General features: G+C 50.5%; 1 protein-coding gene and 1 pseudogene across 1 annotated transcript; one reads left to right on the top strand and one right to left on the bottom strand.

Moving 5' to 3' along the window:
* The first annotated feature begins 1,839 nt into the window (after positions 1–1,839).
* On the top strand, positions 1,840–8,134 carry LOC108930362 (hepatocyte nuclear factor 6-like). Its single transcript, XM_029248528.1, has 2 exons — positions 1,840–3,116; positions 7,833–8,134. Exons 1-2 carry the CDS (start codon positions 2,087–2,089, stop codon positions 8,132–8,134), a joined length of 1,332 nt encoding a protein of 443 aa, XP_029104361.1. The 5' UTR covers positions 1,840–2,086.
* A 4,892-nt stretch (positions 8,135–13,026) lies between these two features.
* On the bottom strand, positions 13,027–15,877 carry LOC108930363 (cathepsin S-like; annotated as a pseudogene).
* Positions 15,878–16,654: the final 777 nt, after the last annotated feature.

Consider the following 16,654-nt stretch of genomic DNA (forward strand, 5'->3'; position numbering starts at 1 on the left):
ACACACACACCGCCCTGCGCCCATATGCGTCCTGGGCTTTGTTTGCCCACTGGACCTTAAACTAGGGGTCTGTGATTTTATAGTGGATAATTGGGGGGTGGTTATGGCTATTTCTGAACAATTTTATATAGTGTTTGCGGGTTTCAGATTCAAACCCAGGCCTTTTATTGATGGCGATCCATTACTGACAAGGACCATTTATTGGTGATCATCATCATGTGCCGCTGACAACCTGCTTCACCACCGGTGTCACTTGGCACTTCACTCCTGCCCGTGTAACCGGTAGAACGCGCGTGACACGCGTACAAATGCGAAACGTCCGTGGTCCTGATCACACGTGTTCGTATCTTCATAGTTCGAATCGCACGTTTGCGTTGAAATACGAGCAGTGCGCAGGGGTTCCAGCAGATTTCCTTTGTTCACCATGTTTTGAGGGACTACGAAGGTTCCGGAACCTTAAAAAAAATTAAAAACTCCATTCCACGAGTAATGTTTCTACGTAAGAACAAGACCGTAAGTAAACAACAACCATTTTTATTGAAATGACACTCCGAATAAGCGGCCGTGCAACATAAAAAAAGGAGCCGCAGTAACACGTTTGTTAAAATAAGTATGTCGTTATAGGACTAGAAGTAAAAAATGGTCCGGCTCCATTCGATTATATTATATGTTTATCTTTTCCTACCGAAAAAGGACGTGACTCTGGTTAAGGGGGGGATTGGTACTCGTCCCGGCTGTGTAAAAATATGTGTTACTGTGCTTCCACGGATCGCGCTTTTGAAGGCCGATTAGGCACAACCGGAAGGTACGGGTTCCGCGGCGGGGGGACACCCCCTCAGACCGCCCCCCCTCGGAGCCGTCCCGGGACGTAGGGGGTTAATCGGACCCGGGATTTCCACGCGCATCTGTCGGATTTTTAAAGCTGTGACGCTGAGAAGCGCAGGAGTGAGGAGAGCAGATAGGAGCCGAGAGAGAGAGAGAGAGAGAGAGAGAGAGAGAGAGAGAGAGAGAGAGAAGGGGAGGGCTGGGGGGGGGAGGGAGGTGCGCGCACACACAGGGCGAGAAGACGGGGGTCGGAAGGGATTGAGGGGGGTCCGCAGCCGATCGACCGGCCTTCCGTTGCTGGAGCATCTCCGTCTCCCTTCTTCTCTATCTTCCTTCTCCTCCATCTCCGTCCTCGTGCTCCTCAGGAGCCGGATCTGAGCGCCGAGAAGATCGAGGAGCTGCGGTGGGGGGGGGGGAGCGGCGCGCGGGCGCAGAGTCGCGGAACCCCCGGCCGGTCCGCGCGGATGATCCGGTCCTTCGGAGCGCGCGGCGCCGGACCCGTGTCCAGGTAGACGGCGCCCGCGTGTCATCATCCCTGCCCATCGCTCTGCGCGTCGTCTCCCGAACCCTCATCCTTCGCGCGCGCCCCACGAGGTGAGGAAATCGCTGCACATCGAGGGCTGTGACAATAACTCGAATAAACACAACAAATGAACATCCGACGTGCACAAAACACGGCGGCTCGAGCAGGAAACTCTTGTTATCCGTTATTTATTTATTTATTTATTTACATTGAAATGATACAGTTTTCACACAGTCGCGTTGAACTTTGCGAAACAAAACTGTGTTGGTCGAAATGAGCAAATACGCTGCATGGAAATCATGAGCGTTGAACTTCGGCCCAGTGAGCGCATGCGCGTGCGTCGATATTAATTCACACAAAAATGAACTTTGTGTGTGTGTGTGTGTGTGTGTGTGTGTGTGTGTGTGTGTGTTCCGCACAGGCTGCCACACCGCACTGTCCCTTGGAGAGATGGAGAAACGCGTGTGACGGGTCACCCGGGTTCCAGCAGCATCGTCTAGATAGACGACTATCAAAATCAATGTTTGATCCCGCTCCATGTGAAGAAAGGGACTTCTCTGACTGACACCTGGCCTGATCAGCTATTTATCACTTCAAGAACTTGAAAACGTATGTAATGAAAAGTCAATAACTCCGTTCAGTGGCCGAGGGAGGAGGGGAACAGTAAGGAGGAAAGGGGCGAGCGAACAAAGAGGGAGGCTGAGACAAAAAAAAGGTCCCGTGGTCCCGGAAGGAGCAATGGATGCGATGGGGGAGATGCCCGTCCACGGCCACTCGGAGCTGTCGCACTCCCAGGAAGGGCGGGCGATGCTGCATTCGAGGGAACTCTCAGCTGCCTTTCCGCGCCCTCCGCTTGGGGGGTCCTCCATGGGCCTGGAGCCCCCTGGCCTGGAGCACTCGCTCTCCTCGTTGGGCTACGGGGGCGAGCCGCCCAGCAGCTGTGGCAGCACGTACACAACCCTAACACCGCTGCAGCCCCTGGAGGAGAAGTTCCACCACCCGCATCACCCGCATCACCCGCACCCGCACTCCTGCCTGCCCGTCAGCAACGTGATCGGCAGCTTCACGCTCATGCGTGAGGACAGGACCCTTGGGGGCAACTTCTACAACACCTACGGTAAAGACTTGTCCCCTTCGCCTGCCGGTTCCGGCCTGGGCACCGTCGCGCACAGCTACGGCACCATGGGTGCCGGCCCCGGGGGTGGGCAGGTGCTGCCCGGAGGGTACGAGGTTCACCTGCCTGGCAGCGGCGGCGGAGGTGGCAGCAGCCGGGGAAACATCTTCTGCAGGACGGCTGAGTTTGCGCGAGAGATGTCCCCGCCGGCACTAGGCGACCTGGGCGCTGCACTTCAGCTCAGCAAGATGGAAGTTCCCCACCACCCCCAGCACATCCACCCGCCCCCTATGTACGGACACCCCTACCAGCACCCCCCCCTGGGTCGACGGGCCCCTTCCTCGCCCCTCGACGAGGACTCATCGCCCAGCCTGCACACCGCCGGTGGAGGAGAAGGCAGCGGCAGTTGTGCCGGGGAGGAGATCAACACCAAAGAGGTGGCGCAGAGGATCATCACGGAGCTCAAGAGGTACAGCATCCCGCAGGCCATCTTCGCCGAGCGGGTGCTCTGCCGCTCCCAGGGCACGCTCTCAGACCTCCTGCGGAACCCGAAACCCTGGGGCAAGCTCAAGTCCGGGCGCGAGACCTTCAAGAGGATGTCCCGCTGGCTCCAGGAGCCCGAGTTCCAGCGGATGGCCACGCTGCGCTTGGAAGGTAAGGCAGCTGCGTGACTAGTGGCCTTCCTGCGATCGGGGGTTCGACTGCACGTGCCACGTTTCTGTCGGCTTCGAGCGCTCCGTTCGTCCATCGCGTTGCATCTCAGGGCCACGGCGACGCCACGAGCCCCACGGCAGCGCCGCCATTCTTCCAGCTAACACCTTCTCCATTCCCAGTCCTGCGTGTCCCTCGCCGGGCTCACCTCCAGGCTCCGCTCATCCAGTTTAGCGAACTTTCCCCCAGCGTTCCTGTAACGGCGGCGCGGGTTCGGCGACATTCCCAAAAAACGCCAAAGGGGTGCAGAGGTCACTGACGTCAGGAATCGCGTTGAGGTCTGACGCTCATCATTATCTCTCATCTCCCCAGACTTAAGTGTGTGTTTCACGAGCCAGAATGAGAAGTTGCCCTGCTTTATACGCATCTCTGCGGACGCCTTCCCGGCATCTGCAAGGCTACGGCTGCGCTGGCCCTCGGGTCGCCCTCGTCCTCAGAATGCGATGCCTCGTCATAAACACGGCAGTTCAGTCGCGCATTAATATGAATTCTTCCCATGGGTTCTCCGCTGAGACCGCAAAGCAGTTGCGTTCATGTGGAAGACTAAGTGGGATTAATTGCCGCAGAAACAGTGCTGTGTTTTATTTCCTGACATCGGGTTTAATTCCGGAATTTTGATTTACTGTAGCAGCTGCCTTTGCCAAGAGGTCCAAGGAAACCTCCGTGTGGACGGCCCCTTAGTGACATTCGCCGAGCTCTCCTTGGATTTGCCTTGCAATTAAGTGCTGCTTGAATGAAGCCCGGCGTTTTATCGTTTTCCAAAACAGCGTGGCAAGACCTGATTTACCGTATATTTACACCCCACGGCCGTCACAGGAATCTCGAATCCGGGGCCCTCCGGGGGCATCCGCACTGTTTTATTATCGATTTGCAGAGGTATCGCCGCGTAAAGCGTTATTTCATAACGCTCCTTCGCAAGGCCCGTTTACGCTGGATCCGCAGGTAAGCGCTTGCGATATTTATCGAGCGGGGAAAGCAGGGGAATCGGAATCCAAAAGATAAACTTAGGAGAAAATTCTGTCGTTTCCGTTGCAGCGAGGTGAATGTGCGAGCGGGTGTTTCAGGGAAGCCATTTGGGCTCTTCCTGCCTCAGTTTCCTCCGTGTCCTTTTCGGGGTACTGGGCTCTGTGGCATTGTGCCGCTCGGGGCCTGGGAGGGATATCCAGTGTGGCAGAGGGGGGAGGGGCCCGCACAAGCGCTGTAATATGAGATGAGCCCAGAAGGCCTGGCGTGTGTAATGTCGCCGCCAGGCTGCTCTCTCCCCGCCACACCGGGCAAGCCACGGAGCGTCCCGTCTGGCCTTGCGCTGCGTCCGGACTGAGCCAGCGAAAGGTTCGATGGAAGCCCACGAGTGTCCGCGATGCTTCGGGGCTTTTCTCCGCTGCGATGTCCCATGGACCATAGAGGGTCTTCTGTAATCCATCCAGAGAGCGACTCCCCGGTGACTCCCTGCTCCATGATCGGCACCTCCGGCATCTCGTATACACCGTGTGCAAACGCTGCAGTTTTCCCTTGGCAGAACAGCAAGTGAACATCATCCCTAACTCTAATTAATAGCAATATTAATACCATGCAACCCAGCGTGTCCTTGTTCCTCGGATGTGGCCTGTAATTGACAGCTGCTCAGAGTGGGAAGCTCGACACGTTTCCCGGGACGCCATCGATTGGGCTTCGAAACGGACAGGAACAGCCCGTGGCCGGACTCCGGCGCGAGAGCGGCATATGGACGGCGGCGCTCGTCTCTCTTCTTAACCCACTTTCCAGGAGGCCTGGACTCGCCAGCCAACCCCCTTTGTTTAATTACCAAGCGCTATTGATTTCCCTGGGAAAGCAGCCACACACACCTTGGCCGCGCCGTGTGGGCTGGAGCCGGATTAACATGCCGAGTGCTCCTGCTCTGCACGCCGCCGGGGTCCTAACCGCTGGCTGAGTTCAAAGGGTTTCGCGATTCCTGCTTGGCCAGCGTAGGCCGACTCGCCGCCCATCTGGGTGTTTCCATCTGACGGCTTTCCCCCTTGGCCGCGGCAGCAGGCGTTACCCAGCGGTGTCCCCCAGCAGACTGTTAAGTGTGGATTTGCTCCACGTGAAGTTGGTGCGGGTGGGATTGGAGTCGAAGGTGGGCTGGAGAGAGCTTGTCGAGAGCTCAGAAATGGTGGTGGACGAGTGGTAGGTCACGGCAGCCTGCGTGCGGCCATCACCTCTCCACAGCCATCCAGCGATGGAGGGTGGGGGCGGGTAGGGCCAGTTAAGTTCTGCTGAAGGCCGCCCAGGGCATAGAGAAGATTTGAGCCCCTGCAGCTGAGCCAGGAGCAGAGTAATCAAACAGGAGCATCCTCCTCCACGGCGGGACTGCTTGAGAGTCGGGTGCAAGGATGCCGGCGTGGCTTCCTGCAGTTCCATCCTCTTTTTTTTACTATCGGTTTCGGTTGGGAGCAGCAGCAGCAGCGCAAGCCGCAGCAGTGAAAGGGTTAACATCCATTGGTGGAGCGCGGAGCCTGAGCTGCACAGATTTAATCAATAATTTCTATCAGCCCGTGGCCCGAGACATCTGTGGGGGGTGGATGAGGGTGGGGGAGGGTGCACTGGGGCTGGGCTACGGGGTTGGGGGTGGTGGGAGGGGCCGAGGGGGGTCACTGGTAGCTGGAAGGAAGGGAAAGGGCTTTCGATCACGTTTCACCAACACGAGACAGGAGCATACATCACGATTAGGTGCCATTGCCATGATCATAAGGACCCTGCGGGGGAATATATACATCTCCCTGTTTGTACGCCGGCACCGGCGATTTATAGCGTGGTAATTGTGATACTTTTACAGATGATTACAGTGTAAGGAAGCATTTACTTAATGGGCGCTGTTATATTTGGATGGAGAGAGCGGAGGAGGGAGGCAGAGCGGGAGGGAAAATACGGCCTCTGCATTTCACCCTTTCGCACCATCCATGGGTGCGTGAAAGTAAAACGCAGAAATCGCTTGTTACGCTGCCCTCGCCCTGACGTCGGTAGGATGAGGGTAAAGACGTAAATGTAAAATGATAATGAACCAATAACGAGACGTAAGGAGAGAAACTATCCTGCGATGCAATGCAGAAGAGTTTTCGTTAAGAAAAAAACCGCAAAGTCCCGTTCAGCGCAAGGCTGTTGTCATGGCACCGCACATCTGCCGTCTCTGTTTAATAGCGCAAACAGAGTGATGAGTCGCCTTCGGTGGACATCCTCTGATCCAGATGTGATTTGCACCTTCCCTAAGTTACAGAGAGGTGGGTGTGCGGAACAGCGCACCGCACACACCGAACACACTGCGCACGCTGCATTGAACGGCTTTCTGTCTGACATCGCCGCTCCGTTAACTGATCCCGTTCTACACTATATTATTGATACCGTTCACTCACGGTCATTTGTTTTCCTGCGTCTCGTTCGTGGTCATCGTTACTTGTGCTCGTAAACTCGCCCGAATTGTTCGTCCTTCTTCTTGTTCCCTGAGCTTATATTTCTGAGCGCAGCAAGAGGCAGCGCATCGTACAGTGATTTCAGTGTAAATTGAACATCTGCAAAATGCTCAGGGGTTCAGTTGTGCAGCTTCTGACTCTTTAGGTGCCCCACGGTGGGCTCATGTACCGGACTGTGCGTATTCACGATACAGCTTGTGTGGTTGTCGTGGCTGGAAGGTGACTGTCCCGTGTCACTGACTCCTGTCAGCCCGACGTTCTACGTTGAAGATCACGGCGCCCGGACAGCTGTTTACACGTCCTCCCCGACAACTGGGCCCATTCCTCGAAAGCCAGAGGAAGCAACAAACCTTCAAATGCAGGCTTTGTACATCAATGCGTGAAGAGGTACAGGAAAAACATGTTTTTCTTAGCTGAACCATGTGGGGTGGGGGGGGGGGTGACAGAAAGAAGACAAACAGGGCTTTCCTGGTTAAGCATGGCGAAATCGCCCTCTCGTGGAGAGCACGAGCATCACCGGGCCCAGACGCTCCCGTTCCCTGCAGTGTGCAGAACGAAGCCATCGGTAAGTAATGCTGATCCAGGCCTTTCAGAGACTCTGTTAGATCATTACTGGGGTTGACAGAATGTGCTGGACTCCACTTAACGATGCTGCCTTTGCTGCCCGCAGGCTCATCACCTCTTCGACTCCCCCGTCTTCGTGCAAAATAAATTAGGATCCCCTAAAGCGATAATCAGTCAGCAGCTCTGCTCGGCATTAACAACTTCTATGAGGAATAATGAGAGATGGGTGATGAAAAGGTGAAACTGACACGTGTGTGTGTGTGTGTGTGTGTGTGTGTGTGTCAGTTTCTACAGGCGTGTGCGGAAAGGGGGTCTGTGTTTTATCGGCGGAAAGAAGGTCGGGGAAACATATTTACTACCATTGCTTCCCCCCCTGCCCATCTCAACAGAAGACACCTTTAGTCTCACCTTTAACGCCTGAGATCCAGATGAGAATTTCGGGGTCTTTCCAAGATCCATCTGGACAAAATCGCGCAGCGTCTGCGTGTCGAGGCCATTGTGTGAACTGCGCGCGAGAAATGAGAGAAACATGCAGCTCTAGAAAGGGCTCTGCTGGGGCGCGTTGCGGTCGTGTTGCAGACGAGCCCGACCTCCGTCTTCCCGCTGTGCACTAATCGCGTTTGCCGCTCTTCTCTGTTCTTCGATGTAGCCTGCAAGCGAAAGGAGCAAGACCAGGGCAAGCTGGAGCGCAACCAGGGGCCCAAGCGCACGCGGCTCGTCTTCACGGACCTCCAGCGGCGCACCCTCATGGCCATATTTCGGGAGAACCAACGGCCCACCAAGGACCTGCAGCTCACCATCTCCCAGCAGCTGGGCCTGGAGCTTTCCACGGTCAGCAACTTCTTCATGAACGCCCGCCGCCGCAACCTGGACCGGTGGGCCGACGAGGGCCGCCCCTCCTCCACGGGCTCCAGCGGCTCCGGCTCCACGGTGTCCTGCAGCACGGCGTGATGGGAGAGGAAGGTGGGGGTGGGGGTCGAGCCTTCGCGGCAAGACCCCTCCAGACGCAGAAGAGAATTCAAGGTTGGATCTCTTTTTTCTCTTTGATTTCTTTTCAGAGACCATCTCAGCACATCGTAACCAAAGAGAGTTGGACCTCGCTGTTGGTGTGCGGCGAAGACCGCAGCAGAGTGGTTTTCATTTCACGTGAAATCTGTTTCACTGACGCTTTTGGGCTTCAGTCAAGGTTCACTCGCTGAATCAAGGGGTCACACCCAAACCCTTGTGTAGAACACATCCCATTGACTTTGGTCTTTCTGAGATCACTTACAGTCTCCATGGCCACCAGCAGAAGGATTGTTCTCTGGCCCCGTGACCCAACCTCCTACTGACCGCACGATGTGTTGTGAGCGAGAGGCCTTGTTCTGCAGACAGCGATCGCTGCAGGATGTGTCCCACGCCAAGTCAGAGTGTGACAGGAGGTGGCGTTGCTGGTTGTTGCTCGAGAGAAAAGCCATTGCCTCTTCTGCTCTTCCTCTGAGAGCAGCCGACGGCCTCCAGAACCCATCGACACCCCTTTTGGAAGCGGTAGAGGACATACGCAAACCTGCCAGGAAAGTGTTGTTGAGGTTGGAGGTTCTAGAGAAGAACCTCGCTGCTCATAACACGCCAGCGGACTGTCGCCCCGTTGAGAGACGTGAGCGCGTGGGTCACGGTCCCACCTGTAAGCGTTTGAGTCGCGGGGTCGGCTTTCCCTCCTTCGGTCTAAACGCGACGTACAGCATCGCATTTTTCCACCCAGTCGGACACTGGAATGTCGGGGAAAGTGTTTCTTCTCCAGCGCAATGTTCAAGCACACAGCTCTGTTTTCTAGAACTAAAAAGTAGCTCCTCTGGATGGCAGCAACAAGCATTTTGGTACCTGAAGCAAGTCTTTTTTTTTTTTTTTAAAAAAACAGAAACACGTCTACTTGTAGCCATTTTTCTGGAAGGAAAGGAAAAGTTATTGAACTAACACGTCAGTATTTATTACCGCATTTATGTGTTTGTTGTTATTTATTAATTTGTCTGTAATTATTTATCCGACGATGCTCTGTGTCTGTGTGAAACGATCTGATGACAGATTTTTTTTTTTTTTCCCGATGGGAACTTTTAGCTGTAGAATCCCATCATTATACCAAAGACGAAGACAGTGGTTCCCCCTGAATGTACGTCCCAGTTCTTCATCGTCGGACCCTCCCTCCCCGACCCGTGAGTGGGCTTCCCCGGTGGCGAACGTGTCTGCTATTGGGCCTTATTTCATAGGCGATGTCATTACCTCATTTGCACCGTTAGCGGAAACACACTTCCGGCTTCACGGCGCGGTACTTAGCAAAGGTCCTTCCCCGCATTTGCCTTCGTAGCCTTTCGGCAGCACGTCCGTTCCGGCTAACCAAGGCACGGTGAATACCTGTAAACAGCTGGGTTTCAGTCGGAGCCTGAACGTCATGCAGCATCCTCACATTTTGACAGAATGTGTGAAGGCGCAAAGGTGCGAAGGTCGGTGTTGTGCTCCGTACCGAAGGCCCCCGTGCTGAATGCTAATGGCAGCAGTTCTGGACCGGGGTGTCCGCTGTGGCTTGTGAGAAACTGATAGAACAGCATGCTGATGCCAGCGTGATTCCGCTAGGCCGGGCACGTGTCCCTGAACCCTTTTGTCAGCAGTCCAAAGGATGGGACTCTTTTCCACTGCCCAGTGTGTCCTGCATACTGTTGCTTTATGGTAAATTGTACCGAAGGGCTTGTGATACACTTTGGGTCGGCCACAGTGCCCTTTTTTGTCACGTTCGGCCTTGTCTCCAAGCTGGAGGAGAGGGCAGCATTGTTGCAAGGGCTTAGGCTAGGACGGAAAGCAGGCGTGGGGGGGTGGCTCTCACAGCGGGTGCTTGAGATACTGACCATGAAAGGGACCATCGACCTTTGTAGACTTCAAAGGCGGCAGAGGACACCGGAGGTGGGTTGTTCCTTTTTTTGCGCTCTCGACCCGAGCCATCTCCGAGCGCTTCTGGTCCAAGGCCCTCGCCCAGTCGGACACAGGAGCCCTGGGCACTCCAAAGGGGCTGAGATCAGAGGAGTGGTCGAAGCAGAGCAGGGCAGGGGGTTGGAGGGCTAATTAAAATTTAATGGTTGACAACCAAAAGTGTGCAGAAGGTGGGGTGGGTTAAATGCAGAGGCACCATGCAGGATCAGGCGGGTGTGCGTGTAGGGTGGGGGTAAATTAGATGGCCACCGTCCAAGGGCTCTGTGACCTGGTCGCGCTCTAAAGGTATTGGCTTTTGTGGCGTGTGATTTGTCGGATCGTTTGTCGAACGCTTGCCGGAGTTGGATCGTCAATGGGAAGACGTCCGTATATCAGCGCCGCCGCGGATTCCACCCTGCGAGACAGTGCTAAAACACGTCACGTCTGGCAAGGTCACGGCAGCGTTTAGGAGCGGAAAAATCAATATTCCTACAGGGAAGGGTGTTAAATATTTCCTGTCGGCCCTTTAAGATTTGGCGTGTGACAAACAGTCGCGGAGACCTCCAACGTTCTGCCGCTGAATTACGAGCTCGTCTAGACAAGGGGCCGAGCAGGATGGTGCCACTCGGGTGCCGTGGGACCACACTGTTCAGTCTGGATAGGAGGTCCTGGGGGATGTCCAAGCACAGAGCCCTGATGGTCCCGGCCACGTCTCAGAAACACCCAATTATCCGCACTTTTAAACAGTTTTACTCCTAAAACAAACTGATGGCGTCTCTCCAACAGCGTGCCTCGTTTTCAAAGCAAGTTTGCCAATTTATTTATATGCAGCTGGGTGTAGAAACCAAAATCCAAAGAAAGAAGGTAGTATTGTGGCTAACAGCGTGGGTGTGGAGCTGAGTTCCCCACAAGGGCCCAGCTACTGTACCTTTCAGCATGTGTCGTGGATGTGGTTGGAAAAACACATCATAATGGACCCCGAATACAGATCCCCAACTGTTTAATGTCTAAGACACAATGGTCAAAGTTATTATTTGCGGGTGTTTCTGCTCATCCTGGATCAGTGCTTTGTTCTATCACCCAGCCATCTGCTCATGGTGTGACTTCCCTTCTAGCCCCTTTGTGTCTTGTATGTGAAGAGTCCCCCGTCTACCTCAGGTGTAACAGAGGTGTGGTCGATGTGCTGCCGAACCAAAGATTCAACCCCCATCGCCCCCATCTCCCCATTGTCCTGTGAAGAGCACCTGTGAACCTTGCACCCTTAAACAATCAATCCTCTCTGGGCTGAGAGCCCACCGACCCACAGTTCATCTGATGCCAAGGGAAAGGGCTTCCTCCCCAGTCTTTTACAATCACAAAGCACCAAGCTGACTTTGTGAAGGTAGCACCACGGGCAGTACTGTTGCACGGTCTCAGTTGAGCCAATTACCACATTTTACTCTAACTGTACTCAGGTTTTTTAACTGACCTGAGACAAAGAAGAGGAGTCAAAGCAAACTCATTGGGCCTGTACTATGAAATTTCAACTGGATGGCAAACCCGTGCTGTGGAACCGGCTTTGTGATCACCACTTCCTTCATTTAAGTAAAGAGAGGTGAAGACCAAAATACCAGAAATGACAATCGGCGCAAGAGAACACTTGTTTTTTATTGGGCTTTGAAACGTTTTCTACCAGTTTTCCAAAAATAAAAGTGAATACAGTAACAGAATATGGAAAATGTTAAGGATTAGGGCTAGAAAGGCAGAAAATGATTTCTTTTACACCAAATAAACTTTGCTCTGTGGACAGCTTGGATAATTTCCCTTCACTGATGAGACACAGTGAGAAATTAATTTAAAATATGGGTGGCAGAAAGCCAAGAACAGAATTTTGCTGCATTTGTATCATGTCCAAATGAAATAAGCTCCACTTAAATACAACTCCAGTCTGTGATCTGGGAATAACACTGCGCTGTCATAGCAGTGCAAACGGCAGAGTTCCGCATTCCTTCTAGACAAGAAAATATGTTCTTGGTAACCACAAGTCTGATCTATAATGCAGATTACCATGCGTTTGTGTGTTGCTTAATGTTGCATTGCACCCCTGTTTGTGACAGTCCTTGGTCCTCCCCTTTATAGCAGAATTGTGAAGTACCTTAGGTATTTTAAAAACAAACCAAAAAAAAAAAAAAAAATCCTCCTCCCCCCTCTTCCCTTGCTGTCAGACCTCTTTGAACTCCAATGAATGTGGCTAAGTAACCAAAGGCTTATTAAACTGTAATCATTGTGGGACATTTTGTACCAAAAGGAAATTCTTCAAATACCTCATGTGAGTTTGTTGTGATGTTGCACTATGCTATTAAAATGTCTATTAATTTGGTGAACAAAGTGGTTTCTTGTTTGAGAACATCTGCATTTCACACTTACACTTAGGTGCAGAGATGAGGGAGAAAGTGGGGGGTTCATAAGTCCTGAAAGTTGGTCGCTCAACTGACCACATACTTTACGCAGAAGCAGTTTCAAGATAAAAGGGTCAGTTAATGTACACTAGAGTACCAGAAATGTAGGAACATGTTAGCTTTACAGTACACATGAATTACAAAATTAAAATGATACAATTTACCTGTATAATGTGAAGTAATTGTATGTTTATATCTGATATTTTAGTTCTGAAATTTGAATCATGTCAAAGAGGAACTGGGTCCAAGTTCATACTTTACAAACCTTGAAGAACATAAACCTGAACCTATGCTTCAACGTGGGGAAATTGAAATTAAGATTAATTAAGCCATCAAGGTGAAATTGTTTATTTAAAACATTTAAATACAGTACTAAAAACAATAAGAGGTAAACAAAGCATTAAACATTTTGCATCATCTACCATGTGTGCTTTCGCACAGTGCCAAAACAAAGGCTTAGAAATGCTGTCACATGACAGGCTAACAGGCACACTCTGCAGCTCCACACTGATTGCCCTTGTTTCTGGCCATTTTAACATATCCTTCTTCCCCATATTTCTGTCCCCAGCTGGAAGTGACAAATAGCACATCATGTTAACCGTGTTAATCTTCCCTAAGTGGATATTACAAATATGTAATACAAGTATACCTTAGAATAACGGTTAATGCAGTCGGTGTTACTGAAACACACCCCAAACACACCCCCTGCAAAAAATAGTACAGGGTAATTAGCTGGTTATGGATCAAGACCGGCATACCTCTTCTTAACCAATCAGTAGTCCTGTCCATTCGGAGCACCATAACCAACAACTAGGACACCGTGGTTTCCCTTCTTCGTGCATGTACGGTTGTTGTACACACCTGTAGCACAGGTTCACAAAGCACATCTGAGTCTAGATCTGACATTTTAACTTCCTAACAAGGCAAGTCACATTCGCACTGTTAATGCAGTAATTTTTCCAACAGTAATTAAGCTACATAGAACATCAACATAAAGTTTAGGCAACCTAACGCAAGGCAATGTGTCAGGTTAAAATCAGGTGTCTCATTCTGGCTTTTAATGGGGGTAGCAGAAATCACGCAACATAATATGAGCGGCACAGTGACAGAGTGAGTAACGCTGCTGTCTCACAGCGCCTGGGTGGTGCAAGAAGACATGGATTTGATCCCCGCTCAGTCTGTGTGGAGTTTGCATGTTCTCCCCGTGACTGCGTGGGTTTCCTCTGGGTGCTCTAGTTTCCTCCCACAGTCCACATACATGCTGTTCAGGTTCCCCCACAGTGTGTGAATGTCACACAGAGAGTGTGTTCCACTGATGTATGGATAAGTGACCAGCGTAAGTAGTGTATCTAGCAGTGTAAGTCACCTTGGTGAATAAGGTATGTGAGCTAGTAACACTACATAGCATCTATTGTAAATTGCTTTGGAGAAAAGCATCTGCTAAGTGAATAAATGTAGTATTAAGGAATTTCTGGCCAACTTATGACAGACAGGATGGTTATATACACCACACCCCCTCAGGACCAACACTCAAACCTGACTTCTACTTTTCATGGAGAATGGCCACCTACCACTGTGGTAGAAGTGGAAGTGTGGCCTGGTGGCATCAATAGCCACGGAAATGGGGCCAATATTAGCAACAGCCTCTTTCAATGCTTCCTCATTCCCCTTGGGGTGGAAGTGATAACCTGAGCAGTTTGCAGCACAGAAGGGAGGGTTATACCTGCCTTGTTCCATCTGAGTGGTATCATGGTAAGATATACAGAGTTAAGCCATGAAGATAGACTACTTCCAAGGAGTTCTACCCATTAAAGCAACTTTGAAAAAAGTCTAAAAACTACTTAGTTGACTATTTCAGGAAAAACAGAATCAGGCTTTCAGTCAACTGCAAACAATCTTGTTAACAGGATCACCAGTTCTCCAATTTTAACCACTAGGTTCTCACCTCACAGAGTAGGGGGTAATTGAAACTACGTTTGCTTAACGGTGTGTCACCTGCCTAGAAATTTTGCAATAAAGTCTATTGTTGAATATACCCCTGAATAATCATTTCAGTGAGCCTCTGAATAAGACCCTTTCCAAATTCAAGCAGACTTGCATAGTTCCTGAAGACTAACCTTGCCAGTGTAGGGGTACATGGTGTCTGAATCAATTTCCTGGTTGTGAATAACATATTTGAAGGCTTTGTGCATGAAGCCCCATTGCAGCCATCATTCCCATACTTGACGAAGCAGTCCAACAGGTTCTGAGGGCTAAGAGAAACAAGATTTCCTGTGGTTTTCTTAAGCTGGCTCTCTAGAGCACCAGCAGCACTGAAGGCACAGCAGCAGCCACAGGAGCCCTGCACATAATGCATCATTAGCAGAACTTGACAGACATCTGTCAAAGAACCCCAGAGTGCTCCAAGAAGGTCACTGCTTCCCCAAACAGTTGTTGAACAGTAAGCAGTTTCATACCTTGTTCCTGATTTCTTGAGTTAGGTTGTTTGATACACCATTTCCCTCCAAATTTAGTTTTTAAGAAAACTCCCCTTTATGCACAACATGCCCAATTCTTAGGAGAAACATCCTTTGATGTGGAAACATAGAGCCACAAGCTTTTCATTCAAAAGGTTACAAATTTCAAGTCGTGGAACTAGTATTTGTTGTAGAAGTTCTAATTTATTATAGCACTTGAAGCACCACACAGCTCCACCAGCATCTGTAGATAGTAAGCTCTAGTTGCTACTATTTATTACACAGGGTTAAGACTTTGCCATTCAAGTCATCCAAGGGATGACTGGGTCTTTTCAGATTCAAAGTAGAAGTTCAAACTTTGACCAATGGCAATCAAAGCACTACTATCTTCCTGTGTAAAACAGAATTTGATAACCAGAAGCAACCTGCTTTGTAAGCCAGTTAAGCAGGATATTACACCCATCAATTCTTGTACAACTGATAGAAGTTGGTAGCCTTTGAGATTGTGTACAAGAGAAGCAAAGACACAGGTATTCACCAGGTCCCCAAGGTGGTTCATAACCAAGTCATAGCTGTGGACACCCAAAGATGCTTCTAGGTTGTGCAAGTAAATGAACCTGAAGTTCTTCTCCCAGACCTGCCGGCACCAAAATTCTTTGATGTGTTGAAAAACACAGGACCCCACCTCATTCTGAGAAATTGAATGTGAACAAGGTCACATTTACCCAAAATCTTACTGACCAATTCATTTATCCACTCACTCCCATAACTTTGCCAAAAGTCACCTTGTGAAGGTAGATCTTGTCATGCTGGTGCTTCCACAACTGCCAGTGCTTATCCAGGTCTGGAGTGATGAAGGCCATTGCTGCCTGACATAATACAGCTAGCAGCAAGCTCCTAAACACCATCCTACGAGGGCACAAACTGGTAGCCGTGTCAAGATCAAAGTGACATTTATCACAACATGCCCAGATGTCTGCTTGACCACAACCATTTCCAACCTTTGCAATGGTTCCTTTTTAGTGTTGGTTATTGGACAATCAATTCCTACAGGGCAGAAACTGCCACACAAAGAAACCTTGACCTTACATCTTTCAGATTAAAATATTACCATCCCCACATTGAGTAAAAAAATATTTACTACAGTCATTTCAATAGTACAAGTAAAAGAGGTTTAATTCTATTGACTAACAATTAACTAACCTTTAAAGAAGTCAAATTAACAGATGACTCAGGTAAGAAATGACAATTTTTATTTGCTTAGTCAATTAAAATGAGAACATTTAGTTTTTGTCTTCTGAACCAGAGGCTGGAGCCTGAGAAGATTCAAACTAAGTCAACCTAAACCACTGTAAAGTAAATGTGACAGGAGGTTTCTCTTCTAGGGTCAATTAAGCTCAATTAAAATACAGAACACATGTACTGGGAAAGCATAAAATGTTAGCACAGCCTTAAAAATGCTCAACTTTCGTACTCCCCCCTAACCAATTCACCTTGTAAACGAGGCAGCAAAAGCCCCAAATCTGAGCCAATTAAACGACTTCCGAAGGTACTAGAATGATGGGCGCGTGCCACCGCTCGCGAGCCTTTTATAGCTGCCAATCACATGATCCCCTGCTTAAGCAGGTAACGGACGACGG

The sequence above is a fragment of the Scleropages formosus genome, chromosome 23 (assembly GCF_900964775.1).
Source record: "Scleropages formosus chromosome 23, fSclFor1.1, whole genome shotgun sequence".
NCBI classification, from domain to species: Eukaryota; Metazoa; Chordata; class Actinopteri; order Osteoglossiformes; family Osteoglossidae; genus Scleropages; species Scleropages formosus.

Excerpts from the sequence above, each read along its gene's own strand:
- LOC108930362 (XM_029248528.1), top strand. The coding sequence starts at position 2,087 with ATGGATGCGATGGGGGAGATGCCCGTCCACGGCCACTCGGAGCTGTCG. Across the intron at positions 3,117-7,832 it reads GGCCACGCTGCGCTTGGAAG|CCTGCAAGCGAAAGGAGCAA; the intron begins GTAAGGCAGCTG and ends TCTTCGATGTAG.